Below are 23,513 nucleotides of genomic sequence, written 5' to 3'. Positions count from 1 at the left end.
GTTTCTAACTAGGCTTTCAAAACTAGGGTTAGGGTTTCCGACTAGGGTTTCCAAGGAGTTTTGCCATCGCTAATTAGGGTTTCAAACTAGGCTCAAGGTTTCCGACTAGGGTTTTAAACCAAGGTTAGGGTTTCAAACTAGGTTTTAAAGCTAGGGTTAGGGTTTCCAACGAGGGTTTCAAACTACTTTTAGGGTTTCTAAGATTGGGGTTTCTAACTAGGCTTTCAAAACTAGGGTTAGGGTTTTCGACTAGGGTTTCCAAAGTTAGGGTTAGGATTAGGGTTGGGGTTAGGGTTTCTAACTAGGCTTTCAAAACTAGGGTTAGGGCTAGAGTTAGGGTTAGGGTTAGAGTTAGGGTTAGGGTTACTAACTAGGCTTTCAACACTAGGGTTAGGGTTTCTAACTAGGCTTTCAAACTAGGGTTAGGGTTTCCGACTAGGGTTTCCAAGGAGTTTTGCCATCGCTAATTAGGGTTTCAAACTAGGCTCAGGGTTTCCGACTAGGGTTTTAAACCAAGGTTAGGGTTTCAAACTAGGTTTTAAAGCTAGAGTTAGGGTTTCCAACGAGGGTTTCAAACTACTTTTAGGGTTTCTAAGATTAGGGTTTCTAACTAGGCTTTCAAAACGAGGGTTAGGGTTTCCGACCAGGGTTTCCAAGGAGTTTTGCCATTGCTATTTAGGGTTTCAAACTAGGGTTAGGGTTTCCGACTAGGGTTTTAAACAAAGGTTAGGGTTACAAACTTGGTTTTAATGCTAGGGTTAGGGTTTCCAACGAGGGTTTCAAACTACTTTTAGGGTTTCTAAGATCAGGGTTTCTAACTAGGCTTTCAAAACTAGGGTTAGGGTTTCCGACCAGGGTTTCCAAGGAGTTTTGCCATCGCTAATTAAAGTTTCAAACAAGGGGTAGGGTTTCCGACTTGGGTTTTAAACCAAGCTTAGGGTTACAAACTAGGTTTAAAGCTAAGGTTAGGGTTTCCAACGAGGGTTTCAAACTACTTTTAGGGTTTCTAAGATTAGGGTTTCTAACTAGGCTTTCAAAACTAGGGTTAGGGTTTTCGACTAGGGTTTCCAAAGTTAGGGTTAGGGTTAGGGTTAGGGTTAGATTAGGGTTGGGGTTAGGGTTTCTAACTAGGCTATCAAAACTAGGGTTAGGGTTAGAGTTAGAGTTAGAGTTAGACTTAGGGTTAGAGTTAGGGTTAGGGTTAGAGTTAGGGTTAGGGTTACTAACTAGGCTTTCAAAACTAGAGTTAGGGTTAGGGTTTCTAACTAGGCTTTCAAAACGAGGGTTAGGGTTTCCGACCAGGGTTTCCAAGGAGTTTTGCCATTGCTGTTTAGGGTTTCAAACTAGGGTTAGGGTTTCCGACTAGGGTTTTAAACAAAGGTTAGGGTTACAAACTTGGTTTTAATGCTAGGGTTAGGGTTTCTAACGAGGGTTTCAAACTACTTTTATGGTTTCTAAGAGCAGGGTTTCTAACTAGGCTTTCAAAACTAGGGTTAGGGTTTCCGACCAGGGTTTCCAAGGAGTTTTGCCATCGCTAATTAAAGTTTCAAACAAGGGGTAGGGTTTCCGACTAGGGTTTTAAACCAAGCTTAGGGTTACAAACTAGGTTTTAAAGCTAAGGTTAGGGTTTCCAACGAGGGTTTCAAACTACTTTTAGGGTTTCTAAGATTAGGGTTTCTAACTAGGCTTTCAAAACTAGGGTTAGGGTTTTCGACTAGGGTTTCCAAAGTTAGGGTTAGGGTTAGGGTTAGATTAGGGTTGGGGTTAGGGTTTCTAACTAGGCTATCAAAACTAGGGTTAGGGTTAGAGTTAGAGTTAGAGTTAGAGTTAGATTTAGGGTTAGAGTTAGAGTTAGGGTTAGGGTTAGGGTTAGGGTTAGAGTTAGGGTTAGGGTTACTAACTAGGCTTTCAAAACTAGAGTTAGGGTTAGGGTTTCTAACTAGGCTTTCAAAACTAGGGTTAGGGTTTCCGACTAGGGTTTCCAAGGAGTTTTGCCATCGCTAATTAGGGTTTCAAACTAGGCTCAGGATTTCCGACTAGGGTTTTAAACCAAGGTTAGGGTTTCAAACTAGGTTTTAAAGATAGGGTTAGGGTTTCCAACGAGGGTTTCAAACTACTTTTAGGGTTTCTAAGATTGGGGTTTCTAACTAAGCTTTCAAAACTAGGGTTAGGGTTTTCGACTAGGGTTTCCAAAGTTAGGGTTAGGATTAGGGTTGGGGTTAGGGTTTCTAACTAGGCTTTCAAAACTAGGGTTAGGGCTAGAGTTAGGGTTAGGGTTAGGGTTACTAACTAGGCTTTCAACACTAGAGTTAGGGTTAGGGTTTCTAACTAGGCTTTCAAAACTAGGGTTAGGGTTTCCGACTAGGGTTTCCAAGGAGATTGGCCATCGCTAATTAGGGTTTCAAACTAGGCTCAAGGTTTCCGACTAGGGTTTTAAACCAAGGTTAGGGTTTCAAACTAGGTTTTAAAGCTAGGGTTAGGGTTTCCAACGAGGGTTTCAAACTACTTTTAGGGTTTCTAAGATTGGGGTTTCTAACTAGGCTTTCAAAACTAGGGTTAGGGTTTTCGACTAGGGTTTCCAAAGTTAGGGTTAGGATTAGGGTTGGGGTTAGGGTTTCTAACTAGGCTTTCAAAACTAGGGTTAGGGCTAGAGTTAGGGTTAGGGTTAGAGTTAGGGTTAGGGTTACTAACTAGGCTTTCAACACTAGGGTTAGGGTTTCTAACTAGGCTTTCAAAACTAGGGTTAGGGTTTCCGACTAGGGTTTCCAAGGAGTTTTGCCATCGCTAATTAGGGTTTCAAACTAGGCTCAGGGTTTCCGACTAGGGTTTTAAACCAAGGTTAGGGTTTCAAACTAGGTTTTAAAGCTAGAGTTAGGGTTTCCAACGAGGGTTTCAAACTACTTTTAGGGTTTCTAAGATTAGGGTTTCTAACTAGGCTTTCAAAACGAGGGTTAGGGTTTCCGACCAGGGTTTCCAAGGAGTTTTGCCATTGCTATTTAGGGTTTCAAACTAGGGTTAGGGTTTCCGACTAGGGTTTTAAACAAAGGTTAGGGTTACAAACTTGGTTTTAATGCTAGGGTTAGGGTTTCCAACGAGGGTTTCAAACTACTTTTAGGGTTTCTAAGATCAGGGTTTCTAACTAGGCTTTCAAAACTAGGGTTAGGGTTTCCGACCAGGGTTTCCAAGGAGTTTTGCCATCGCTAATTAAAGTTTCAAACAAGGGGTAGGGTTTCCGACTTGGGTTTTAAACCAAGCTTAGGGTTACAAACTAGGTTTTAAAGCTAAGGTTAGGGTTTCCAACGAGGGTTTCAAACTACTTTTAGGGTTTCTAAGATTAGGGTTTCTAACTAGGCTTTCAAAACTAGGGTTAGGGTTTCCGACTAGGCCCTAGGGGTGTCAAACAAATTTTTTTCGCGGGCCGCATTGTAGTCATAGTTTCTTCCGGAGGGCCATTATGACTGTCAACCCAAATAAATGTATGAGCACCTCATATTATATACAGTATACGCTACAAAACAAACTGACAAATAACTCGTTTTCAAATCAAACTAGTAAAAAATGGTCAAATATATTCGCGGGCCACATAAAATGGTGTGGCGGGCCGTATCTGGCCCCCGGGCCTTGAGTTTGACACCTGTGGACTCGGGTTTTAAATCAAGGTTAGGGTTACAAACTAGGGGTGTAAATCGCGGGTTTTGTAACGATACGATATCATATCGATACAAAGAACCACGATACGATATTTGCCGATATCTTAAAGCCTGCTGTGATTCATTCACGATACATCACGATATAGTGCTCTACGATCGATATAGAACAATATCCTGATTTATAACAATTCATACGCAAAATCAACAACGTACTGCAAACTCTTTATTTAGGAAATTACAAAGTGCTTCCAAACGAATGACTTGAAGCCCAAAGGGGAGCGAATTTCCTCGTCTTCTTGGACACTAGCCATAGCACCAGCCCAGGAGCCGCACAGTTGTCTGCTCCCCTTTCACGTGCCTGCTCTGCTCACAACACTACACGCCGCGCACTGCTCCCGGAAAGAGGAAGCAAGCAACAATGAACTGGATTTCAAAATAAAGTCGTGTCTAATGTCCGAGGTCAAAAACGGGCGATATAGATCGATGTTTACGTTTAGCATCGATGCCAACAAATCGTAGAGCATATCGATTAATTGATGTGTATCGATGAATCGTTACACCCCTAATTTCTACACAACACAAAGCAAAATGTCACACTTTGATAGTTTGACCAAAAAAGGGGCAGCTGAGGTAAAAAGGACAAGCCTGTCTAGTAGGAATAGAGCTATGTGTGTGGAGTATCAACAGGGTTGGTGTTTCCCGAACACAGATTTTCTATTTAGACTTTTTTTTTTTTAACATGTTATGATTTGTCATCAGGGTGGCAACACGATAGCTTTCAGTGAATATTGTAATATTACCTGACCTCGCAATGATGCAATTAACTAACCTGACATTAAGTTAATATAAAGTAAGAGCAGTATTCTTTTCAGAGTCAGAGTCAGCTTTATTGTCTTTTCAGTGTTTTATATAGTTCATTTAAGATTTTGTAAAAAAAAAAAAACTTAATGGAATGTGGTACACATGCATTAAAAATGTTTGTCTTTCTTGTTTTGTCTTTATTGTCCGGTGAGCGAGAAGCACTCAAGCACACGCGTGTTCCAGTTCACTTCATGGACACTTCCCTGGACATACTTTCCAGCCCCATAAATCTGTCCAGGGGAATTATAAAAACTGTCAGGGATTTTGTTAGACTGCCTCACATGTACAAGTACATTGTTAATTGCCACTCTGTGTGGCACTTTTCACTGAAGCGTTTTCCCTAATGAAGTGGCCTGTGATTAGGTACACCTCATGGACACTTCAATAGGTACACTACACGAGGTAAAAAAAAAAGAATGAAAAATGAATAAATGATCTGTTAGCACTTACACAAAGCGAGGTTCCAATTCTAAAAGCACATGTGGGTATGTGCTCGCACCTGGGATCGAACCAAGATCTTACCGAGCAAGAGCCCCTGTCACTAACCAGTCGACTATTTCGACCCGTTAACCCTTGGCTGACTGCACTCTTTTGTACTAGTGATTCAAGATTCAAGAGTTAGTGATGTGCATTCCATTTCTTAAGTGAACTGCATCTTTAGAATCGGTTCATTCAAAAGATTTGTTCAAAATAATCGTTCACCGAATCGTTCACTACACTTATTTATTTATTCTTTTTTTTTTTTTTACCTTGTACCTAATAACGGGCCACTTTATTAGGGAATTATCATGGTCAAAGGTCACAGGTGTCAAGCTCTAGTCCTTGGGGCCGCATTCTAACATGTTTTCCAAGATAATAAAGTGGCCTGTTATTAGGTACACTTGAAAATGGTGGTGTACCTAATGGAGTGTCCATGTGATTCCCTCGTTAAGCGCACCTGCGTGAAAAGTTTTAGCTCCTGCGGAACGTGAAAGTGACCAAAAACTTTTCACGCAGGTGCGCTTAACGAGGGCATCACATGGACACTCCATTAGGTACACCGCCATTTTCAAGTGTACCTAATAACAGGCCACTTTATTAGGGAAATATCATGGTCAAAGGTCACAGGTGTCAAGCTCTAGTCCTCGGGGCCGCGTTCCAACATGTTTTCCAAGTGACCCTCGTCAAGCGCACCTGCGTGAAAAGTTTTAGCCCCTTTCACGTTCCGCAGGAGCTAAAACTTTTCACGCAGGTGCACTTAACGAGGGCATCACGTGGACACTCCATTAGGTACACCGCCATTTTCAAGTGTACCTAATAACAGGCCACTTTATTAGGGAAATATCATGGTCAAAGGTCACAGGTGTCAAGCTCTAGTCCTCGGGGCCGCGTTCCAACATGTTTTCCAAGTGACCCTCGTTAAGCGCACCTGCGTGAAAAGTTTAGCCCCTTTCACGTTCCGCAGGAGCTAAAACTTTTCACGCAGGTGCACTTAACGAGGGCATCACGTGGACACTCCATTAGGTACACCGCCATTTTCAAGTGTACCTAATAACAGGCCACTTTATTAGGGAAATATCATGGTCAAAGGTCACAGGTGTCAAGCTCTAGTCCTCGGGGCCGCGTTCCAACATGTTTTCCAAGTGACCCTCGTCAAGCGCACCTGCGTGAAAAGTTTTAGCCCCTTTCACGTTCCGCAGGAGCTAAAACTTTTCACGCAGGTGCACTTAACGAGGGCATCACGTGGACACTCCATTAGGTACACCGCCATTTTCAAGTGTACCTAATAACAGGCCACTTTATTAGGGAAATATCATGGTCAAAGGTCACAGGTGTCAAGCTCTAGCCCTCGGGGCCGCGTTCCAACATGTTTTCCAAGTGACCCTCGTTAAGCGCACCTGCGTGAAAAGTTTTAGCCCCTTTCACGTTCCGCAGGAGCTAAAACTTTTCACGCAGGTGCACTTAACGAGGGCATCACGTGGACACTCCATTAGGTACACCGCCATTTTCAAGTGTACCTAATAACAGGCCACTTTATTAGGGAAAAAGCATGGCCAAAGCTTAACTCAAAGTGAAAAGTGCCACGCCCGCCCTCACCCCCACCTCCTGATTGGCTGTTTGATCTGTGACGTCACTTGGACACTCCATTAGGTACACTGCCATTTTCAGTAGTACCTAATAATAGGCCACTTTATTAGGGAAAAATCATGGTCAAAGCTGAACTGAAAGTGAAAAGTGCCACACCCGCCCTCACCCCCACCTCCTGATTGGCTGTTTGATCTGTGACGTCACTCGGACGCTTCATTAGGTACAGTTGGTGAACGGGAAATGCAATTCAGGACTCGTTCGTGCACGGGAAGTTACGTCATTTTCTTCTTCGTTTTGTTTTACGGCGAGGTAGCACCAGCTTCCATGCGCATTACCGACACCTACGGTGTGGGATAAGTTACGTCATTGCATGTTGGTTGAAGTCATATGAACTGAAAAAAGAACGAATAACTTCAGGAAGTGATCCGTTCACTCACGCTCACTGAAAAGATTCATTCTTTTGCACAAATCGTTCACTCATGAGCCAACACTAACCTTTACGGAGAAATAAATTTTAAAAAATGCGTGCTTTCGCCAGGGTCGTGATGCATATGAAGTGAGTGCCTAACGTGTAAGGCAGGCACCCCGCTTCCAAAAAAAGAAAAGATTCTCTCAGCACCACCCCTCCCTACGGGCTCCCCCCCCGAGGCGTCCTCGAAAATATGCGAAGGTGTCCTCTTTTTCAGCAACCCAAATCTGGTCACCCGATGATTAGTCTGTTAAGGAATTTATTCAAATGTTTTTTGAATTTTGAAAATTAAGACATTTACAGCTTTTGGAATCAGTTAAAAAAAATGACCATGTGTAGTAAGAGAAAAGATGAGCATGTATCGTAAGACTTTTTTTTTTAAAGACCATGTGTAGTAAGGCGTTTTTTTTTTTAGAGTGAGGCTTTTTTTTGTATTATACTATCAGTGATACAGAGCTCCCATATATCTTTTGGTGAGACAGTAATGCTAATGGTAACTTTTTATTGTGACAATACTTAAAAAAAAAAAAAAAAAAAAAAAAAAACTCCTCACCGGGTCGTTTCCGACCCACTTATGCATCGAAAAAATGACCATGTATAGTAAGGCTTTTTTTTTTCAGAAAAAAATTACCATGTATCGTAAGGCTTTTTTTAATAGACCATGTATTTAAAGGCTTTTTTTTTTTTTTAAATGATGTATAGTAAGGCTTTATGTAAAAAAAAAAAAAAAATAGTAAGGCTTAAAAATTAAGAATGACCTTAGAAAAAATAAGCCATAGGGGTCAAGAGTCAAAGGACAGAGGTCAATCATAAAAGCCTTATTTTACATTGTAATTTAAAGCAAAATACATTCTTTAATATGTATGGTCCAGCTGGGAATTGGTCTCACGTAGACTGCCACTCAATCACTGCAGAAATGTTAATCTTTGAAAATACCCCCAATACCTGCTCCTCCGCCACGTTTCATACCGCAGAATTGCTAAGTCATGCCACGTTTTTGGCGTGAGCACGTCTCACTTACCAAGCATGATGACGAATATGTATTGCAATCAGCCAATCACACGCCACCGACTGTTTCAACATGCAGATCCATTTCTAAAGTTAGGGGAGATCATTTTCATTATTAGTAAATCCAAGACCAAATAAATTCATGGACTTGAGTAGAAAAGAAATTAACATGACTGAAGGGATATTTATTGGATGAACATGGAAGTTAGGGTGCTCTCGCCCTTTTTTTGGGGGGGTGGGTTGCAAAATACATTCAACATCATCTCAAGAGAAGTCATTTTGAGGAAGTGAAGAGTGGTCGCAGTTTGCTCTCCAAAGTGACCAGATGTAGAATCCAAATATTTCTTTGTTAGTGTTGCCAAGTGCTTTGTTCGAACATCACCACAAATCCGAAGAAAGATGAGAGGAGGAAGCGAGTGGAATCCTTTCATCTTTTCTGAAATTCTTCTTTCTTTACTTTAGATTCCTGTTAAAAACATTTTTTTTTTTTATTGTTCAGAGTAAAACCAAAGCTTCATATATAAAACTTTTTTTAAGGGTCCAATTTAATCTCTTTGGAAACATTTACATTTTTTTCCTCAGTATTTTTCTTCCAACATGTGTAGTAAAGAGTTGCAAAAAAACACCATCTAAAGGCGGTCATTGGAACTGACCCAAATACATATTTACACACGTTCAGCTCAGACGCTGACTAAAAATCTCTAAAAAGAAAACAAATAAAAAGGGGTGTAACGGAGCTTTTTGAGTCATATTCCACACAGCTTCTCTGGTCGTTTTCACCTGCCAAAAAAACGCACATTTTGCCTTGTTCATTTTTTTCTTCTTCAAGTCCGAGTGGCTCCGAGTTTTCATGAACATTGAGGAGTTAGAGCGTTTGTAAGCAGGTGCATTCCCACTCTAAGAATTCTACGCTCAGGCTCAGGACATTCTGGCTCTTCGAATTCCAGCTTGCACAAGATCAGGAACAGGACGGAGCATTCAGGAACAACAATACTCCAGCTTTGAGAATTCCATGTGCTCCTAACTTAAAGAACATTCAAGCAAGAGCACTTGTGAGCAGGAGCAGTCCAGCTCCTAGAGTTTTGAGTCCACAGCTCCAGAATCGGAATTCTTGAACCCAGAGTATTACAGTTCCTGAGAGCTCCAGTTCAAGAACATTCAAGAGCCGGAGCACTCGGGAGCCAGAACATTCCGGCTCATAGAGTTCCGTTCTCTGGCTTCTGGATGCTCTGGCTCCCAAGTGCTCTGATTGCTCAGCGCTCCGGTTCTTGAACGCATTGGCCTGCGAATGTACCAAAACATGCTTCGGCCCCAGAATTTTCAGAGTTCAGCTCCTGAATGCTCCATCTCCCAAGAGGTGGGGTGGGGGGGTCAAAAGTCACTGATCACAAGACCTGGAACCTCCAGGAGGTCTGGTCTTTATAGTCCAAGCAGTCCGAAGCGTTGAAGTTGAGTTTCCAGGACGAGGCGCCTGTCTGATCTTTGTAATCCAGGCAGTCGGACGAGTTGAAGGCTAGCCCGGAGCCTCCGTAGGCCTGATGAGGATGGTGGTGGTGATGCGGGTGGTGATGGTGCGGGTGTCCCGAGGACTGGCCGATGTGGTGGTGCGGGTGTGCAGACATGGACGAGGCGGCCATGGGACTGAGTTGGTGATGGTGGGAGTGCATGGGCGTCAGGTAGGAGCCGCAGTCCACGCCCCCAAAGTAGGAGCCGGAAGGGGCTGGGTAGCCCTGGCCGTAGCCTGCCGTCTGGTTGTAGGAAATGGGGTACGAGGTGGCGGCGGTGGCCGATCCTGACATGGAGCGCTGCATGCAGGAGGCGTTGGAGGGCGGGCCGGGCTCAGGAAGCGGGGCGGCCGAGGGAGCGGCGGCCGGAGCGGGTGCGTTACCCGGGGAGATGGCGGGACTCCAGATGGATGACACAGTGCTGATGGACGGAGCCGTGCTGCTGCTCAGCGCCGCCGCCGCCGCGTGGTTGGACGCCGCCGAAGAGGACGAGGACGAACCCGTGCTGGAGACGGCGGGTGGCGTGAACTGACCGCTGCTCTCCGAACCCGTGCTCTCTCGGGCCGGCGACGACTTCTTCTTGGGGGGCCGCGCCTTGGCGCCCCCTCCGCTCTGCTGTTGCTGACGACACTTGGCCCGCCGGTTCTTGAACCACACCTGGAAATACACACACCTTAATTAACACACACCTTAATGAACGTCTGAAAAATTAGGGCCTTATTATCAGACCGGCAGGCAAAGCCCTCAGCCCCAGCCAAATTTCACTCTACTCTATCAGATTTCCACAGCACAAAATGTAACCACTTTGAAAAGAATTTAGAAACACGGCAACCACAACACTTGAACACAATGTTTTAATCTAACCAATGAACACTTGCGTTTAACATATGTGTGTCTTTTCCATCAAATGTGCTTTGTGTTTTTTTCTTGCAAGTATTACTGACCCTAGAGCCTCCTGAGCCTCTCGGCTTGGGTTTGTGTGTTAATCCCTGTCTACGAAGGAGACTACACTAGAGAGAAATATTTGGCTATATACTTTCTTCTATCCAATGTACATTTTTGGTTTTATCTAAAAATAAATCAGAAAAAAAAACCATAACACTATAGCATGCGCATTTGAATTTCAATTCACATTTACTTTTTATTCCATCCACTGTATGTTTTAATTTTTCCAACAACAGGTATTTGGGGGGTATGCAGCCTACGCGACCCCAAGACTTGATTTTGTGCCTTTACTTGGCATGGAGAAGACACTGGAAAGTCAGAAATACCCATAATACCAATGTTTTATGTCAAATAAGCAATTGCATATTTTGAACAGTGTTTGGACCTTACTAACTTATTTCCAATGTATTGTAAATGCATTTGATTTTTTTAAACAAATATTACAAGACTGAGACTTCAGTGTGTGCATGCTTCATTTCTGCTCCGCAAACAAAATTTTGACTTGCCATTTGTACATATAATCCGAAATGAATAATACTTAATAGCGCCAGTAAACAGACAACTTTATTTACTGCATTTAATAAGGTGAAACTGAGCGTGTAAGTTCAATACTGATACGTTTCATGTATTATATAATCCCTTTCTCTTGACTGCAGAATATCTTTGACGAATCAATAACAGATTTACATTTAATGTGAGTCAAATAAGTTTATCAATATTAGCTCATTGATAATTATTAGGGGGGGGGGGGGGTTAACGCCGTTTTCGATGAATGTATTGACTTTTTCGGACATAAAATGGCGACGCTCAAGTTAGGTCTGCCTCACAAGTTCAAACGTCGCTAATTAAGTCGATAAAAGTCAAGTGGGCACTTTGACCAAAGTCTTTGGCGACACTTCCGATTTGCTGCAAAGTGATTTGAAGTGACAACTGCATGTTAATAATGAGCGACTAAATCAACTCAAAGAGCCCGCCTGTTGAGCTAATGAATTAGCCTATTAGCTACGAGCACCTTGATAGCATCTGGTTATTATTTAACGGGAGGCAATAAAACGGTCGTGTGGCTGATAAAGTGAGTGCGTGTGAGATGGCGACGCTGACCTGGACACGGGACTCTGGCAAGTTGATTTTGAGAGCCACCTCTTCCCGCATGAAGATGTCCGGGTAGCGGGTCTTGGCGAACAGAGCCTCCAAGACGTCCAACTGGGACCGGGTGAATGTGGTCCGCTCGCGACGTTGTTTCCTAGGCGTCGCTAACGACACACACACACACACAAAATAATAATAAATATCTTCACGAATGGCAATGAAATCTCACTATTATTCCAAAGCGTTCAAATTAACGTTGTTGTTTTTTCCTTTTGGCCTTTTTCATGATTCCTGAACACTTGACTCGTAACATATTTGCGATATTTTTATTATTTTTTACAGGCATTTGCCGAAGTCAACTTTTTTAAGTTGACCTAATTTTAAAACAACAAATATGGAAGTGATTTTTTTCTCCTCTGGTAAAATAATACTCCATGCGAAGACGTAATTTGGATTTGAAAAAATAAAATCAAGTAATTACATTAAAGAAAATCACTGGCATTGTTTGTTAGAATTATTCATGCAACTGTATGATTACTGTCATGACAGAAGCGCATATTTTTAAAATGACGTGAACAATCCAGTTATGCAGTTTACAGGAACTTTTACTATGTATTTTTTTTAGATAAAGGCCCGGGACACAAATTTATAATCTCCATATAGACGAATGTTGAAAAGACTATATTTGATTTACGATAAAAATGGAAAAGAAAAGCCGAACAAATGTGGTTGCATACAGTTAATTATGTTTTCTTAAACAGAATTATTTAAAAAAAATAGAAAAGACAAGATTGTTTTAGGCTTATCAAAAACTTGTGGACTGACAATTGAAGACAGAATAAAGCGTTGATAAAATAAACTCAATAAGCCTTTGTACTGTTTTTTCTAACAGGCACTTTTTATAAATTAATAAAGATTGGGACAAAACATCGATCACAATATCTCAACTTTTTTAACTCAGTGTTTGTTGGCGGCATAACTACCCTTCAGTCGACCAATTTTTTCCCCGTAGCAATAACACTTTGTCCAATTTAATACAATGAAAATAAATGGATAAACTGTTTTAGGCTCAATACACCCAGAGCCAACTGAAGATTCAATGAAAAAAAAAAAAGTGACTCGGGTTTCATTTTAAACTTGCAGCATGAAAGTAACAAGGCCGCGCGGAGAACTGTACACGTTTGCGCACGTTGAATTGTGCATGAGTCCAAAGCCAATTAATATTAATAGTCGGCGCGTGACGTAATCGCCGCCGAAGTGGAAACTGAGGAGCGAGCGTGCGTGCGTGCGCAGTGCGTGCGTACCCGGGTAGCCCACGGATGGGTGCAGCAGGTCCATGGCGGCTCCGCTCAGCCCCAGGCCGTTGACGGCGTAGGGAGGCTGCTTGAGGTAGGACATCATGCTACAGGCGCTCACTGCGGCGCCGCCCAGCTCGGCCCACTGGCTCGCCGCTCGGCCCCGGGGATGCTGCAGCTTGGCGAGACGCGAGGGCCCGAGGCGGCTCGCTGTGGGCGACGTCACGGAAAGAAAAAAACAAAACAGTAATACACGTTCACGAAGTCATCCAGAGGGTCGTTCGGACTGCATCGTCATATTTTAACAAATGCACTACTGGCACACTTCTTGGTTCTAAAACGAGCTTTAATGGTGGAATCTCAAGAAATGTAAAGTCAAATCTCTTCAATTGGATATGTGGTTTTGGAAAATTGGATTGGGAAATAATCCTCAAAACTAATGATCTGAATATTTGGAAGTAGCAAGGTTTTGTATCATTCAAGAAATGTGGAAATAGGAGGTAAAAAGGTCTAAGATTTTTTAAGAATAATTCCAAGATACTAAAAGGAATTTTAATGTTTGTAAGTTTGATGAATTGATTTGGTGTGTGTGACTAAAATCAGCAAATGTGGCACGTCTTTTTTTTTTCAATATAAATCAAATCCATTTGGCAGGAAACATGAAACGTTATTTTGTTTGGTTTTTTAAACTGTTAACGTAGGAAAAACGACGCATTTACATTTTTAAGAGAAATCACAACTGTATAAAAAAAAATCTTTCCTAATTCGCCCAACAGGTCAGGCAGCCAAAGGAGTCTGTCTATTCAATGGCCGTTCACGCTTGTTTATTTTCGAATTTTATTAAGTCCTCAGTGGAGGAAACGCTGAATAAATATTTGCTCAAATCAATGATTTCAAACATGTTTGATATCATTAAAAAATATATATATATCACGAAATAGTTTTCCATCATTAGCTCAAAACTTAAGTACGAAATTAAAGATATTCGGCCAGAAGAGTCAAACTATATTTAGTTTATTCTGGGGAACAAATGAAACATTTCCAGGTTGCTTGTTGGAGATCGTTTGCCATCAACTTGTGATGAGTTCTCTCGAGTAGAGTGGACGTGTATTGCGCTCAAACGCAGACAAGAAAACATCTGCGTGCAAATGAAGCCCCCCCCAACCCCCCATTATAATTTAGCAGCACTCATCAGCCAGCAAACAGTTGAAAACAATTCCAGCAACAATTAACCATCGCTTCTTATCTTTAACATCAACTCAGCTTCCACACTTAAAGCGAGCATTAAAAATTTGAATACATCAATTGTGATCCCACATTTTTTTTCTTGTCCTTTCGCTTTATTTATTTGTAATTTTTTAATAACTGTTTGGGATTTTTTTTGTAGCTCATGGCCCAGGACACGACATTGTTTACATCTAAATAAACTAATGTTGAGGGGGAAATGTAATTTATAATTTAAAAAAGTCATGGAAAAGCCAAATAATTGTATTTACTTTTTATGATAAATGAAGTCTACAAAAAACGAGTTAGGACCCTTTTTGTGTGCAATAGAAATGTAGAACGAGGCCACATTTGAATGAAATGAACAGAAAATGTACTTTTCTTTTGTTTTACAGCTTTATCTGACAAGTCTAATCATGACGTATATTTGAATTCATGTTGGAGGGGGGGCGTAAACATGTTACTTATAGTAAAAATGAATGAAAAAGCCAAGAAATTGTTTTAACGAGACGATCCATAAAATTAAGTACATGGCGATCCAATAACAATTTCATAAAATGCTAAAGATGTGAGTTAGGGTCAATTTGTGCAAACAAAAAGTAATGTTAACGAAACCACAATTTTAGGACTTAACACTACAAAACAAAACTGCGGAGACCAAAAATGAAAATTGCCTGCTTGATCAATGGTATTCTGCTAACGAAAACATTTCATTTGTTTAATCGTGGTTTTGTCCAAAAGTTTGTAAAAAGAAAGTCTTGAAACTTGTCGTCACCTTGCTTGCGTATCTCCTGACGTTCTTTCTCCTTCCCAGCAACTGAAATGAATTCAAAGTATCCAGAAGCAGCAACGGGAGCAGCAAAGCACACAAGCCGCCTAAAGTCGCTCTCCTTCCACTAGAAAAACAATCGACATGTCGCTTGACAAAAGCTCTGGAAGAGGCTCCGGCGTCGGCGGGTCCTCTGTCGTCCGTAGGCCGAGAAGAGTGACGCGTTTGTGGGTTGCGGTTGTGGAGTGTGTGTGTGTGTGTGTGCTTTGATGAGGCTAATAGAGGCCTTCCGCCCGCCCCGCGCCTCTAAGAGAACGCTGACACCTGCCGGCCCGCCTACGACAACCAATGGGAGCGCGACTTCCGCATGAGAAGGTCGTGGCGGCCAATAAGAGAGAAGAAAGACACAGGAGCTCACGCCCATTTCGCCCTCTCTCTCTTTTCGTTCCCTCGCTTTCTTCACTTCTTTCCTCCGAGGGCCGCTTCTACTTGTTTTTGTTTTTTGGATTGCTAAAAAAATGTAAAAACATAAAAAGTTGTTATTGTCTTTTTGTTTCCTTCCCTTTCAATTTTATATTTTTCTATTTGGTTTTAAAAGAACTTCAGTTCCGGTTTCTTTCTGCAGCATGAAATCAATTTACTTTTGTTTAAATGTTTTCGGAAGGATTTGACTGCCAGTTGCTTGTGCAGTACTTCAGACTTTTGTTTTGTTTTAGTTAGCAAATATTTTTAATTTAAAAGGATTGAAAAGAAAACATGTCGATTTAGACATGTAGAAATGCTGTTTTATTTAAAAAGGCTTTTTATATTTTCACGGAATTGACCAAAATGTGTTTAAATCCAAGTTTTTGTTTATTTGGGAAAATTTAAATATAAAACAAATTAATGCTGGTGCAGTTGGCCACACTTGTTACGCTGATATATGCTTGACATTTTATCGTGTGTTTCACGTCTAAAAATATAATAAACATTATATTAATCAATTTTAGTGCTTTAGTGCTTTTAGATACACACGCGCACACAAACACAAGCACACGCATTAGCACACACATGCACACAAATACACTCGGGCCAGTCTCATGAATATTAATGAGCTCTAATCCCCATTTAGAATTACATTTGAGGATGTAAAGTTGAATAATAAAGGAGCACCCTCACCGCAAGTCACACGCTCACACTTTATGATAAATAGAAATATTTCATAGCACACGAAGGAGAGCGGTTGTTTTTAAAATGAGTTTGGAATTGTGTGGGAGGGAGGCCCCCAAAAATTGCCCGATTAAAAAAAAAAAAACCAGCGGCATGAGCACAGGACACACACGCGCTCGCGCTTTTATTCGTACGAATGATGCAAAACGACAGCAAAAGAATCTAAACTTGCTGGTTCTTTCTTGTCATCTACGACAAGTATCAAGTGACCAGGCATCTCTTTTTTTGGTTCCCGAAGATTATTTGTCTAATCCCAAATTGTGCTCGAATTCCTTTCTGAGCCACTAAAGCTAAGGATTAAGGCGGCCAGGAGGAGGAGGAGGGAAAAGTTGCTCCCTCCATCCCTCCTTCATCCATCTATACTTCCATAAATCCATCCCCAGGATGGAGCAGCAGCAGTGCAGTGCAAGTGGACCTGATCGTGGACGTGGGGCCTTTATGCATGTGTGGATGACGATGCTTTTTACTCAGAGGAAAGGATTTATGAATATCGCAATAAAGCAGGTAAGGATTATTTTATCAAAAAAGATTCATGCACATTAAGTTAATTCATTGAAAAGTTGATCAAAGATGACAACAAAATTGTTGACTAATTAATTAAATAATCGGGTCATTGTGTAATAAATTCTGACGAACAATAAGGAATATTTTTGACGTCATTCAAATCGACCACCAAAAAGTGCCCTCCCCCATCCCAGTTTAATTCATTATTAATTTTAATCCCTGATGTGACAAGTGCAATAAAACAAAGTCAAGTGGGGATGATTAATAATGTGAAAGTTAGAGGAAGAAGAGGAGGGGAGGAGGAGGAGGAAGAAGAGGTGTGCTGTCACTCTTTATTTGTTCTCCTTTCTTACGAGAGACATGGAAGGGAGGGGGAGAGTCAGAGTGAGACGAGGCCGCCACACAGCGCCTCCTCGCCGGCTAAGATTTCGCCTGCGAGGCGCTGCGGCGCACCGGGGTTTTGGAAGTCGGGAAGATTTAGGATTTCTTTCTTTCTTTTCTTTTTTTAAGAAAAAACTCAAACGGTGCAATTAATGATTCGACGTATGCTCAGTGGAAGTCGATTCCATGAGGTAGGTCGCTGGGGAATTAAAGAGCAAGGGAAAAAATAAATTGAATACATTTGATCCTTGTGCTCAGTCAATTTTAACAATTAAATGCAAAACGCAAAAAATATATTAAATATTTAAAACAAAGTTCTGTTCTTTAATTACATTTTCTAGAATGTCAACCACAATTTAACTAAAAAGTTTTTTTAATATCCCACTTTTTTTTCTTTCAAAATAAGTGTAAACCTTCAGTAAAACTATTTTAATGAGGAAAAAATACTCTAGAGGCATTTCTAGTGGAGTATGACACGCGTACGAGAAGTTTATTGAAGGTTGGTCTTGAAGCCAGTGGAATAAATAAAACTGAAGATGTGGTGAGCTCATACAAGATGCATGTGGAAGCGAATCTCAATAAATACTAATCCAAACAGGAAAAGAATGTGATGGCAGTTTCACATACAAGCAGCTCATAGAACAATAAATAAAACTTTTTTCATTTTGACTGCATGACTCTTTTAAAGGAAAAAAGCAGACTGAAGCTTTTATGATAAAAATATACAAGAAAATGTTTGGGGGGGGGGAATGTCTTTTTCTTTTTGGTAAACTGCTTTTGAACAAAAAATAATCATTAAAAACACTATCAGGTATGGACAATTGAAGATATTTTACAGTAAAAAGTTGTAAAGTGAATGAAATAAAAGCTCGTTTCTTTCCTCTTTAAAAAAAAAAAAAAAAGTCCACCTGCTCACTGTTCAAAGTTGGAAATTAAAGAAAAGCATTTATGTACCTGGGGCGTTCCATTTGCAGCACGACACCCATAAAAATCCTGTAAAAGTACCGCTTTTAAAGCATAAATTGTAAAACCATCAAACAACTTGGCAGGAGGCCGCATATGTACAATCTTTTTGTTCTTGTTGCTCTTGATGTTGTTGTGTTGTTACTGAAGGACGCACTTCTCCTCTTTCTTGGCCATCTTGCCTTTGTTCTGCTCTAGCGTCCTCTCCAGGTGCTCATCCTCCTCCTCGGCCCTGTGGTGGACGCAAAAAAAAAAAAAAAATCCATTTTGGCACGCAACAGGCCACGTGGTAAACTATTTGAAGTCTGTGTGTATATGTTAGCGTCCAGACACAGGAAGATTTACCCGTCCTACTTTTGTAAATGTTCTTCATGTGACTAATTAAGCCCCGTTTCCACCGCCGGCATCTACTCTACTCGCTTTTTTTGGGACCTACTCCTTTGTGGTTTAAAAAAAAGTTACATGTAACATGTCATCACTAGCGAGGTGAGGAGGGGCTCCCCGGGAGTGGTCTCTAGAGTCTTGACAGGAAGGGGCCCCCATTGGGTTCTAGGTACACCCAATCGGTTTTTCATGTAACAGAGTCATCGTTTAGGCGAAGCTTGATGATGACGTTGTGTTTTACATGAGCAGGTGTACTAGTGTGCCTGCGACTTACTCCTTTTCCTGGGCGTCCAGGTCCCGGACCAGCGCGTCCCGTTTGTTGACCAGAAGGACCAGCTCGTCCAGCAGCAGCTGCTCACGACGCTTCTGGGCTTCCGTCTTCTGCCAGTCTGAGAGCACCAAAAGCAGCAACAACGACGGCAAAGGGTCAAGAAGAGCTAGCTAGCTAGCTAAATGTCACATTTGGAAGTGGCTCGAAAACCTCTGACATCATGAAAAGTGGATTCATTCAGATTTGACTGTGACCAAAGGGAAACCAGGAGCCTTAAATGTTCGAATGTCAAAAAAATGAATAAAATACCATTCGCTATTTTGTCTATTTTGTATAATAATGTTTGAAGATTTCAATGATTTGTTTAAGAAATGTTTTGCCCAATACTTACAATCCTACCCCCCCATAATGTTTTGCTTTTTCAAGTGTCAAAAGTCTGGATGGTGCAAGTAAGCTGTTGATCGAACGGATGAAAATTATTTAATCGTCGCTAACGGCATGTCGATGATGAGGCACTTTTGTAAACAAGCAAACAAAAAGGTGGGGGCACGCCTCTGAAACAGGAAAGGGCCCCCACGGGGGTTCAGGTCGGACCCCCACCCAAATCCCCATCTGCCTGTCCCAGGAGGGGGGGGGGGGGGGTCGCCCACAGGGGCTCACATCCGCCCCGGGCGCTACACAGAAAAGCCCCGACGCCCCGCCTTCCCATTCTCACCATTAGAGGCGCTAATTAAAACATTTGATTGGCTCACGAAAATTCCCACTTGCAGGCAACTTGAACCTGAACATCTCCCCTCCAATAATTTTTGATGACATATTGACTTATCAATAAATTAATCCATGATCTAAAATAAACTGGCTATGTTTATATGTGCACGTCCAGAAAAGTCTTAGTTGTCTCCTGATTGGTCCTCATCATCTCTTTGAAGTGGAGCACAGAGCAAAATGAACACAGTTCCAATATTTGTCCTCCCACAATCTCTTTTTTTCCTCTTGCCTGCCTCCCCAAAACAAATTTACTCTCCAGGGAGAAATGTAAATTCCACAGCGGTGTTGTACAAATGTTTGTGTGGATTTTCCACATTCGTATGTCAGGTAGCAAGAGGAGAAAATGAATCGTCTGAGTGGTCATCTTATGGTAAACCTCGGAAGTCACCCAGTGTCACGAATGCACATCCAACAGTTTTATTATTATTATATTTGTTTTCCACAAAACTAAATTGTTTAGAAAAAGGAAAAGCTGGTTAAGGAATCTCTCATATTGTTCAGCAAAAACTTGTACCAATACAGGAAGCCAAAAAAAACCAAAACTTTCTCAAGCACAGAGAGAAAAAAATCAGCTTCACAACTCCTCTCAGCCCAAAAGCCAGTGTGTATGGCTTAGTGTGTGTGTTGGGGAGGGAGATGTTGGGCTGAGGTGGGGGGGGGGGCATGGTGCTGTCAATCACACATCACCCGGTCCCGCCCCCCTCATTAGGAAGGTAAACAATAAAGAGAGGAGATGAGAGACGTGAGCAGAGCTGGGCAGGCTGGGTAAGCAGACACCCGTCAACCAACACAACACCCCGCAGACGCTCTGCCCCCCCCCCTACCCCCCTCCCTCACAGAGAGGTTCCACGTAGGGGAAAACCTTGCACACTGCTGGCACGGTGGCTGCATATTCAGATTAAGTCTGGCCGTGCACACCGCTGGTAACCATGAGAGTCGGCACAAGGCACACAAGAATGCGCTGGTCCAATCTCCATTATCCCCCCCCCCCCCCCCCAGGCCTGGATGGATGCCCCTCCCACCGCCAAGCCCTTCCAAATGCATTCAGCAGAGAGAGGAGCGCTCCAAACAAGTAAGGAGACGTTGATCTTTGCTTCATAACAAGCAATACCTTTTTTTTCTTCCCTTTGGTGTTTTGCCGTTCATTCGCCTCGCAGACGCTGGCTCAAGTCAAAGTGAAAAGTAATTGCGGAAAAAAAAAAATCAGGCGCAAAAGTTGTCAGCTTTGACTTGACCCTGTTACCTTAAGATGAAATGTACGTGGTAAAACTACAGGTGGCTGTCGTTTTAGCCAATCACAAGCGAGCAGTCGTTTCCAGGACAGACACGGTAAAGTTGAGAAAAAGGAGTGTTGGGGGTCGGGGGAAAAATTTGTGAATTTAAATAGTTGATTTAAAAAATCGAATCTCACTTATCACATTGCTACTATATTCGGTAAATCAGTTGTCATTGGCTAAACATTAGCTTGCATAAACTCTTCCCGCACAAAATAAAAAACGAGGCAACATCCGTTCCGAACGAGTTGGCGACCTCATGAAAAGTCGCCGATGTGATCACATTGCACAGTGAAGCTAATCAATGGAGGCCAAGGCGCCGCCCCTGTGCCTTACAAAAGCCCAAATAGATTTACAAACTGAGTGTGTGTGTGTGTGCGTGTGTTGCGTGTACACGGGGATAAGCTCCTGCATAGGATTACATATTGATTTTAAACATATATATAAAAAAAAGCTTATCAAATCAAAGCGTAACAGGAAAAACTCCAGGACCCGACTATGCATAAATCCCTTTTAGATGCTGAGAGGGCGCCCGCTTTACAAAATACACACACACACACACACGTCGGTGAGACACACACATACGCACTCATAGGTGTGAATGTGTAAGCAGATAAAGAGGCCATAGTGGATCAATTTTGCGGCGGTGAGATGAGAGCGTGGCATACAGATGGCATTTCCCCGTCTGGCATCGCACCAACACGCAAACACACGCACACACAGTTATCAACAACAACGAAAGGCGTATCTGCACGCTTCCCCAAATATGTCATTCGGCTCACTACATGAGCGTTCGCCTGCTGTTTACCGTATTTCCTCAAATAATTGCCCCAACTCAAACAGACGGCATGCCCCGATTTACACAGATAAACACCGCCCTCAAATAGATGCCGACGTTCTTCATTACAAAAAGAAAAATTACAGCTCGCAAGTCTACTCGTCTCAGCTCGTGAAGGCTACTAGACAAGGTTAAAAAAATGGTGAACGTTTGCGCTGTTGCTAACCAAAACAGCAGCACATTGAAGTAGAACAAGATCCCTGAATGGTATAATAAACGCAACAAAAATATGTGGACATAAAGGCCTCCACTCTCCGCAGTTTGTTTGCTGGAATACGGTTTGTGTGTATCATTGTTAGTTTATCTTAGAAAGGTGTGTGTGTGTGTGTAGTGTCCAGGTGTATCTCAGTTCTGAGAGCCTGTGTGTCTCTCACTGTGTGTGCGCACGTGTGTGTGTGTGATGGACTGGCCTCCAAAATCGACAATCACTCTCACGCTTGGCCGTCGCTCAATGGGCCCGACCAAGCACCAAATAAGAGTCACTGACGCACACACACATGCGCGCGCACACACACACACATTTGAGTGACGCCGTCGACAAAGCGGCTCGATACCGATAAATAACTAAAACGGAAGCCAGTGTGGCGTGCTCTCTCGCTCCTGCTCGACTATGCATGTCTACCGCCATCCCCTGTCTGCCCCCCCCCCCCTTGCTCTCGTGCTAATTACAATTGATTTATGATGGCGCAGGTAGCTTATCAGTGAAATGACAATGGTCGCGCGGAGGCTGTCGAGGGGAGTGCTGGTCTTATGGCGGGGTGGTGTGGTCAATGTCGAATAGCAAAATCAATTAGCATTGATTGGCCAAAGGTTCATTTTGCCAAAGAGGACGCATTCGAAGGGGATTAAACTTTCCCCCGGACCCTCTCGCCTCCACTCGCTTCCCGACAACTTTGATACGACACAATGGCGGCGGGATGCTTAACGCGCTTTGGATGATAAAAAGTGCAGCGCGGCTCTGCAATCAGGCATCGGCTAGTCGGGCCTCGGCGGCGCAGGAAACAGATAGCATTGATCAAGTATCAGCAAGCGAAATCCCTGGCAGGACCCGGAGTCTAATCCTCATCCACACAATTAACATCAAGCTCATCAAGCACACAACATAGAGAAAAGCCAAGTACGCATTTCAAGACGAAATAAAAGCGCTACTGATGGAACGTGAGTATTTTTTTGGTGTGCTTTGTTTGGCTGTGTTGCTGCTAAGAAGCAGTGACTTGTTCCATTAGCAAAGCATCTTTCCCCATTGCAATGAATGGAAACGGCACTAATCCGTTTAGCCTCCCCAAAACAAAAAAAAAGTCAATCAGTCGAACAATTAACTAACTAAATTAAGACTGATAAACACGCACACTATCACACATCAATATTGTTTGACTAGATACATGCTGAACCATCTTGGCGTCGGTGTGCATTCTGAGTGGCACCTGAAGGCAGCGCGCCAACCAAGTTCTGCACCCGTGTGTGAATGTGTGTGTGTGTGTTACCTTCGATGGCCAGCATGGCTCTGAGCTCTCTGTTGAGCAGTTCGAAGCGTCTCTCCAGGTCGTGCTCCTTCTCCCTGCAGGCGGGAGGGAGGAGCAAAGTTCATCAATATGTTAATGACTAAATCATTACGGCAGGACACCCACATAAATAAACATCGATTGCCACACTCGCCGGAACCTTCTCACACTTTTAATCTAGTGCCGCACACACACCGTTCAGTTTGTCTGTGTGTGAAATGACATCACGGCAGGTGTGTGTGTGTGTGTGTCACAAATTCAATTCTTTCCTCTTTCAGCCATATTAAAAAATGAGCCCTAATAGAATTTGTCCTTGACGCTCGTCTTTCCCGCACAAAGAGGGACCACAAAGGCCTCATAATAAGCCCTTCTGTCAATTGGCCACTTTAAACGGCCCTCTGCCCCCCCTCCCTCCCCTCTTTGGTCGTGATATAATGTGATTAGGAATACTTCAATCTCGCCGCTCGCACGCTTCCTCATCCTCGCAAATGTGTGTGTACCAGCTGAGCACACACACATACACCTGCACGTATAGAC

The 23,513-nt window shown here is 42.6% G+C and overlaps 2 protein-coding genes across 5 annotated transcripts in view; both read right to left on the bottom strand.

The window, feature by feature from the left end:
• Positions 1 to 8,219: 8,219 nt before the first annotated feature.
• otx1 (orthodenticle homeobox 1) lies at positions 8,220 to 15,168 on the bottom strand. Its single transcript, XM_037270834.1, has 4 exons — positions 14,889 to 15,168; positions 12,899 to 13,099; positions 11,607 to 11,758; positions 8,220 to 10,217 (listed from the first exon to the last, which is right to left on the bottom strand). The coding sequence occupies exons 2-4, from the start codon at positions 12,993 to 12,995 to the stop codon at positions 9,441 to 9,443; spliced, it is 1,026 nt and encodes a 341-aa protein (XP_037126729.1). The 5' UTR covers positions 12,996 to 13,099; positions 14,889 to 15,168; the 3' UTR covers positions 8,220 to 9,440.
• Positions 15,169 to 17,433: 2,265 nt separating this feature from the next.
• The window catches only part of ehbp1 (EH domain binding protein 1), a 63,683-nt gene continuing 57,603 nt past the window's right edge, over positions 17,434 to 23,513 (bottom strand). For all 4 annotated transcript variants that reach the window (XM_037271193.1, XM_037271197.1, XM_037271198.1 and 1 more), the window contains 3 exons: positions 22,959 to 23,032; positions 18,598 to 18,712; positions 17,434 to 18,171 (listed from right to left, as the gene is read on the bottom strand). In XM_037271193.1, the coding sequence (XP_037127088.1) occupies positions 18,081 to 18,171; positions 18,598 to 18,712; positions 22,959 to 23,032 (280 nt within the window). In that variant the 3' untranslated portion in view covers positions 17,434 to 18,080. The remainder of the gene's footprint in view (positions 18,172 to 18,597; positions 18,713 to 22,958; positions 23,033 to 23,513) is intronic.

Source organism: Syngnathus acus, chromosome 15 (assembly GCF_901709675.1).
Source record: "Syngnathus acus chromosome 15, fSynAcu1.2, whole genome shotgun sequence".
Taxonomy (NCBI): Eukaryota; Metazoa; Chordata; class Actinopteri; order Syngnathiformes; family Syngnathidae; genus Syngnathus; species Syngnathus acus.
Note: the sequence above shows the minus strand (reverse complement) of the source record. Positions and strands in the feature narration are given on the sequence as shown.

What these genes read in the sequence shown, in the direction of transcription:
- otx1 (XM_037270834.1), bottom strand. Translation starts at nt 12,995, where the DNA reads ATGATGTCCTACCTCAAGCAGCCTCCCTACGCCGTCAACGGCCTGGGG. An exon ending in CCCATCCGTGGGCTACCCGG is followed by an intron (nt 11,759 to 12,898) that starts GTACGCACGCAC and finishes GTGTGTCGTTAG; the next exon opens with CGACGCCTAGGAAACAACGT. An exon ending in TGCCAGAGTCCCGTGTCCAG is followed by an intron (nt 10,218 to 11,606) that starts GTCAGCGTCGCC and finishes GTGTATTTCCAG; the next exon opens with GTGTGGTTCAAGAACCGGCG.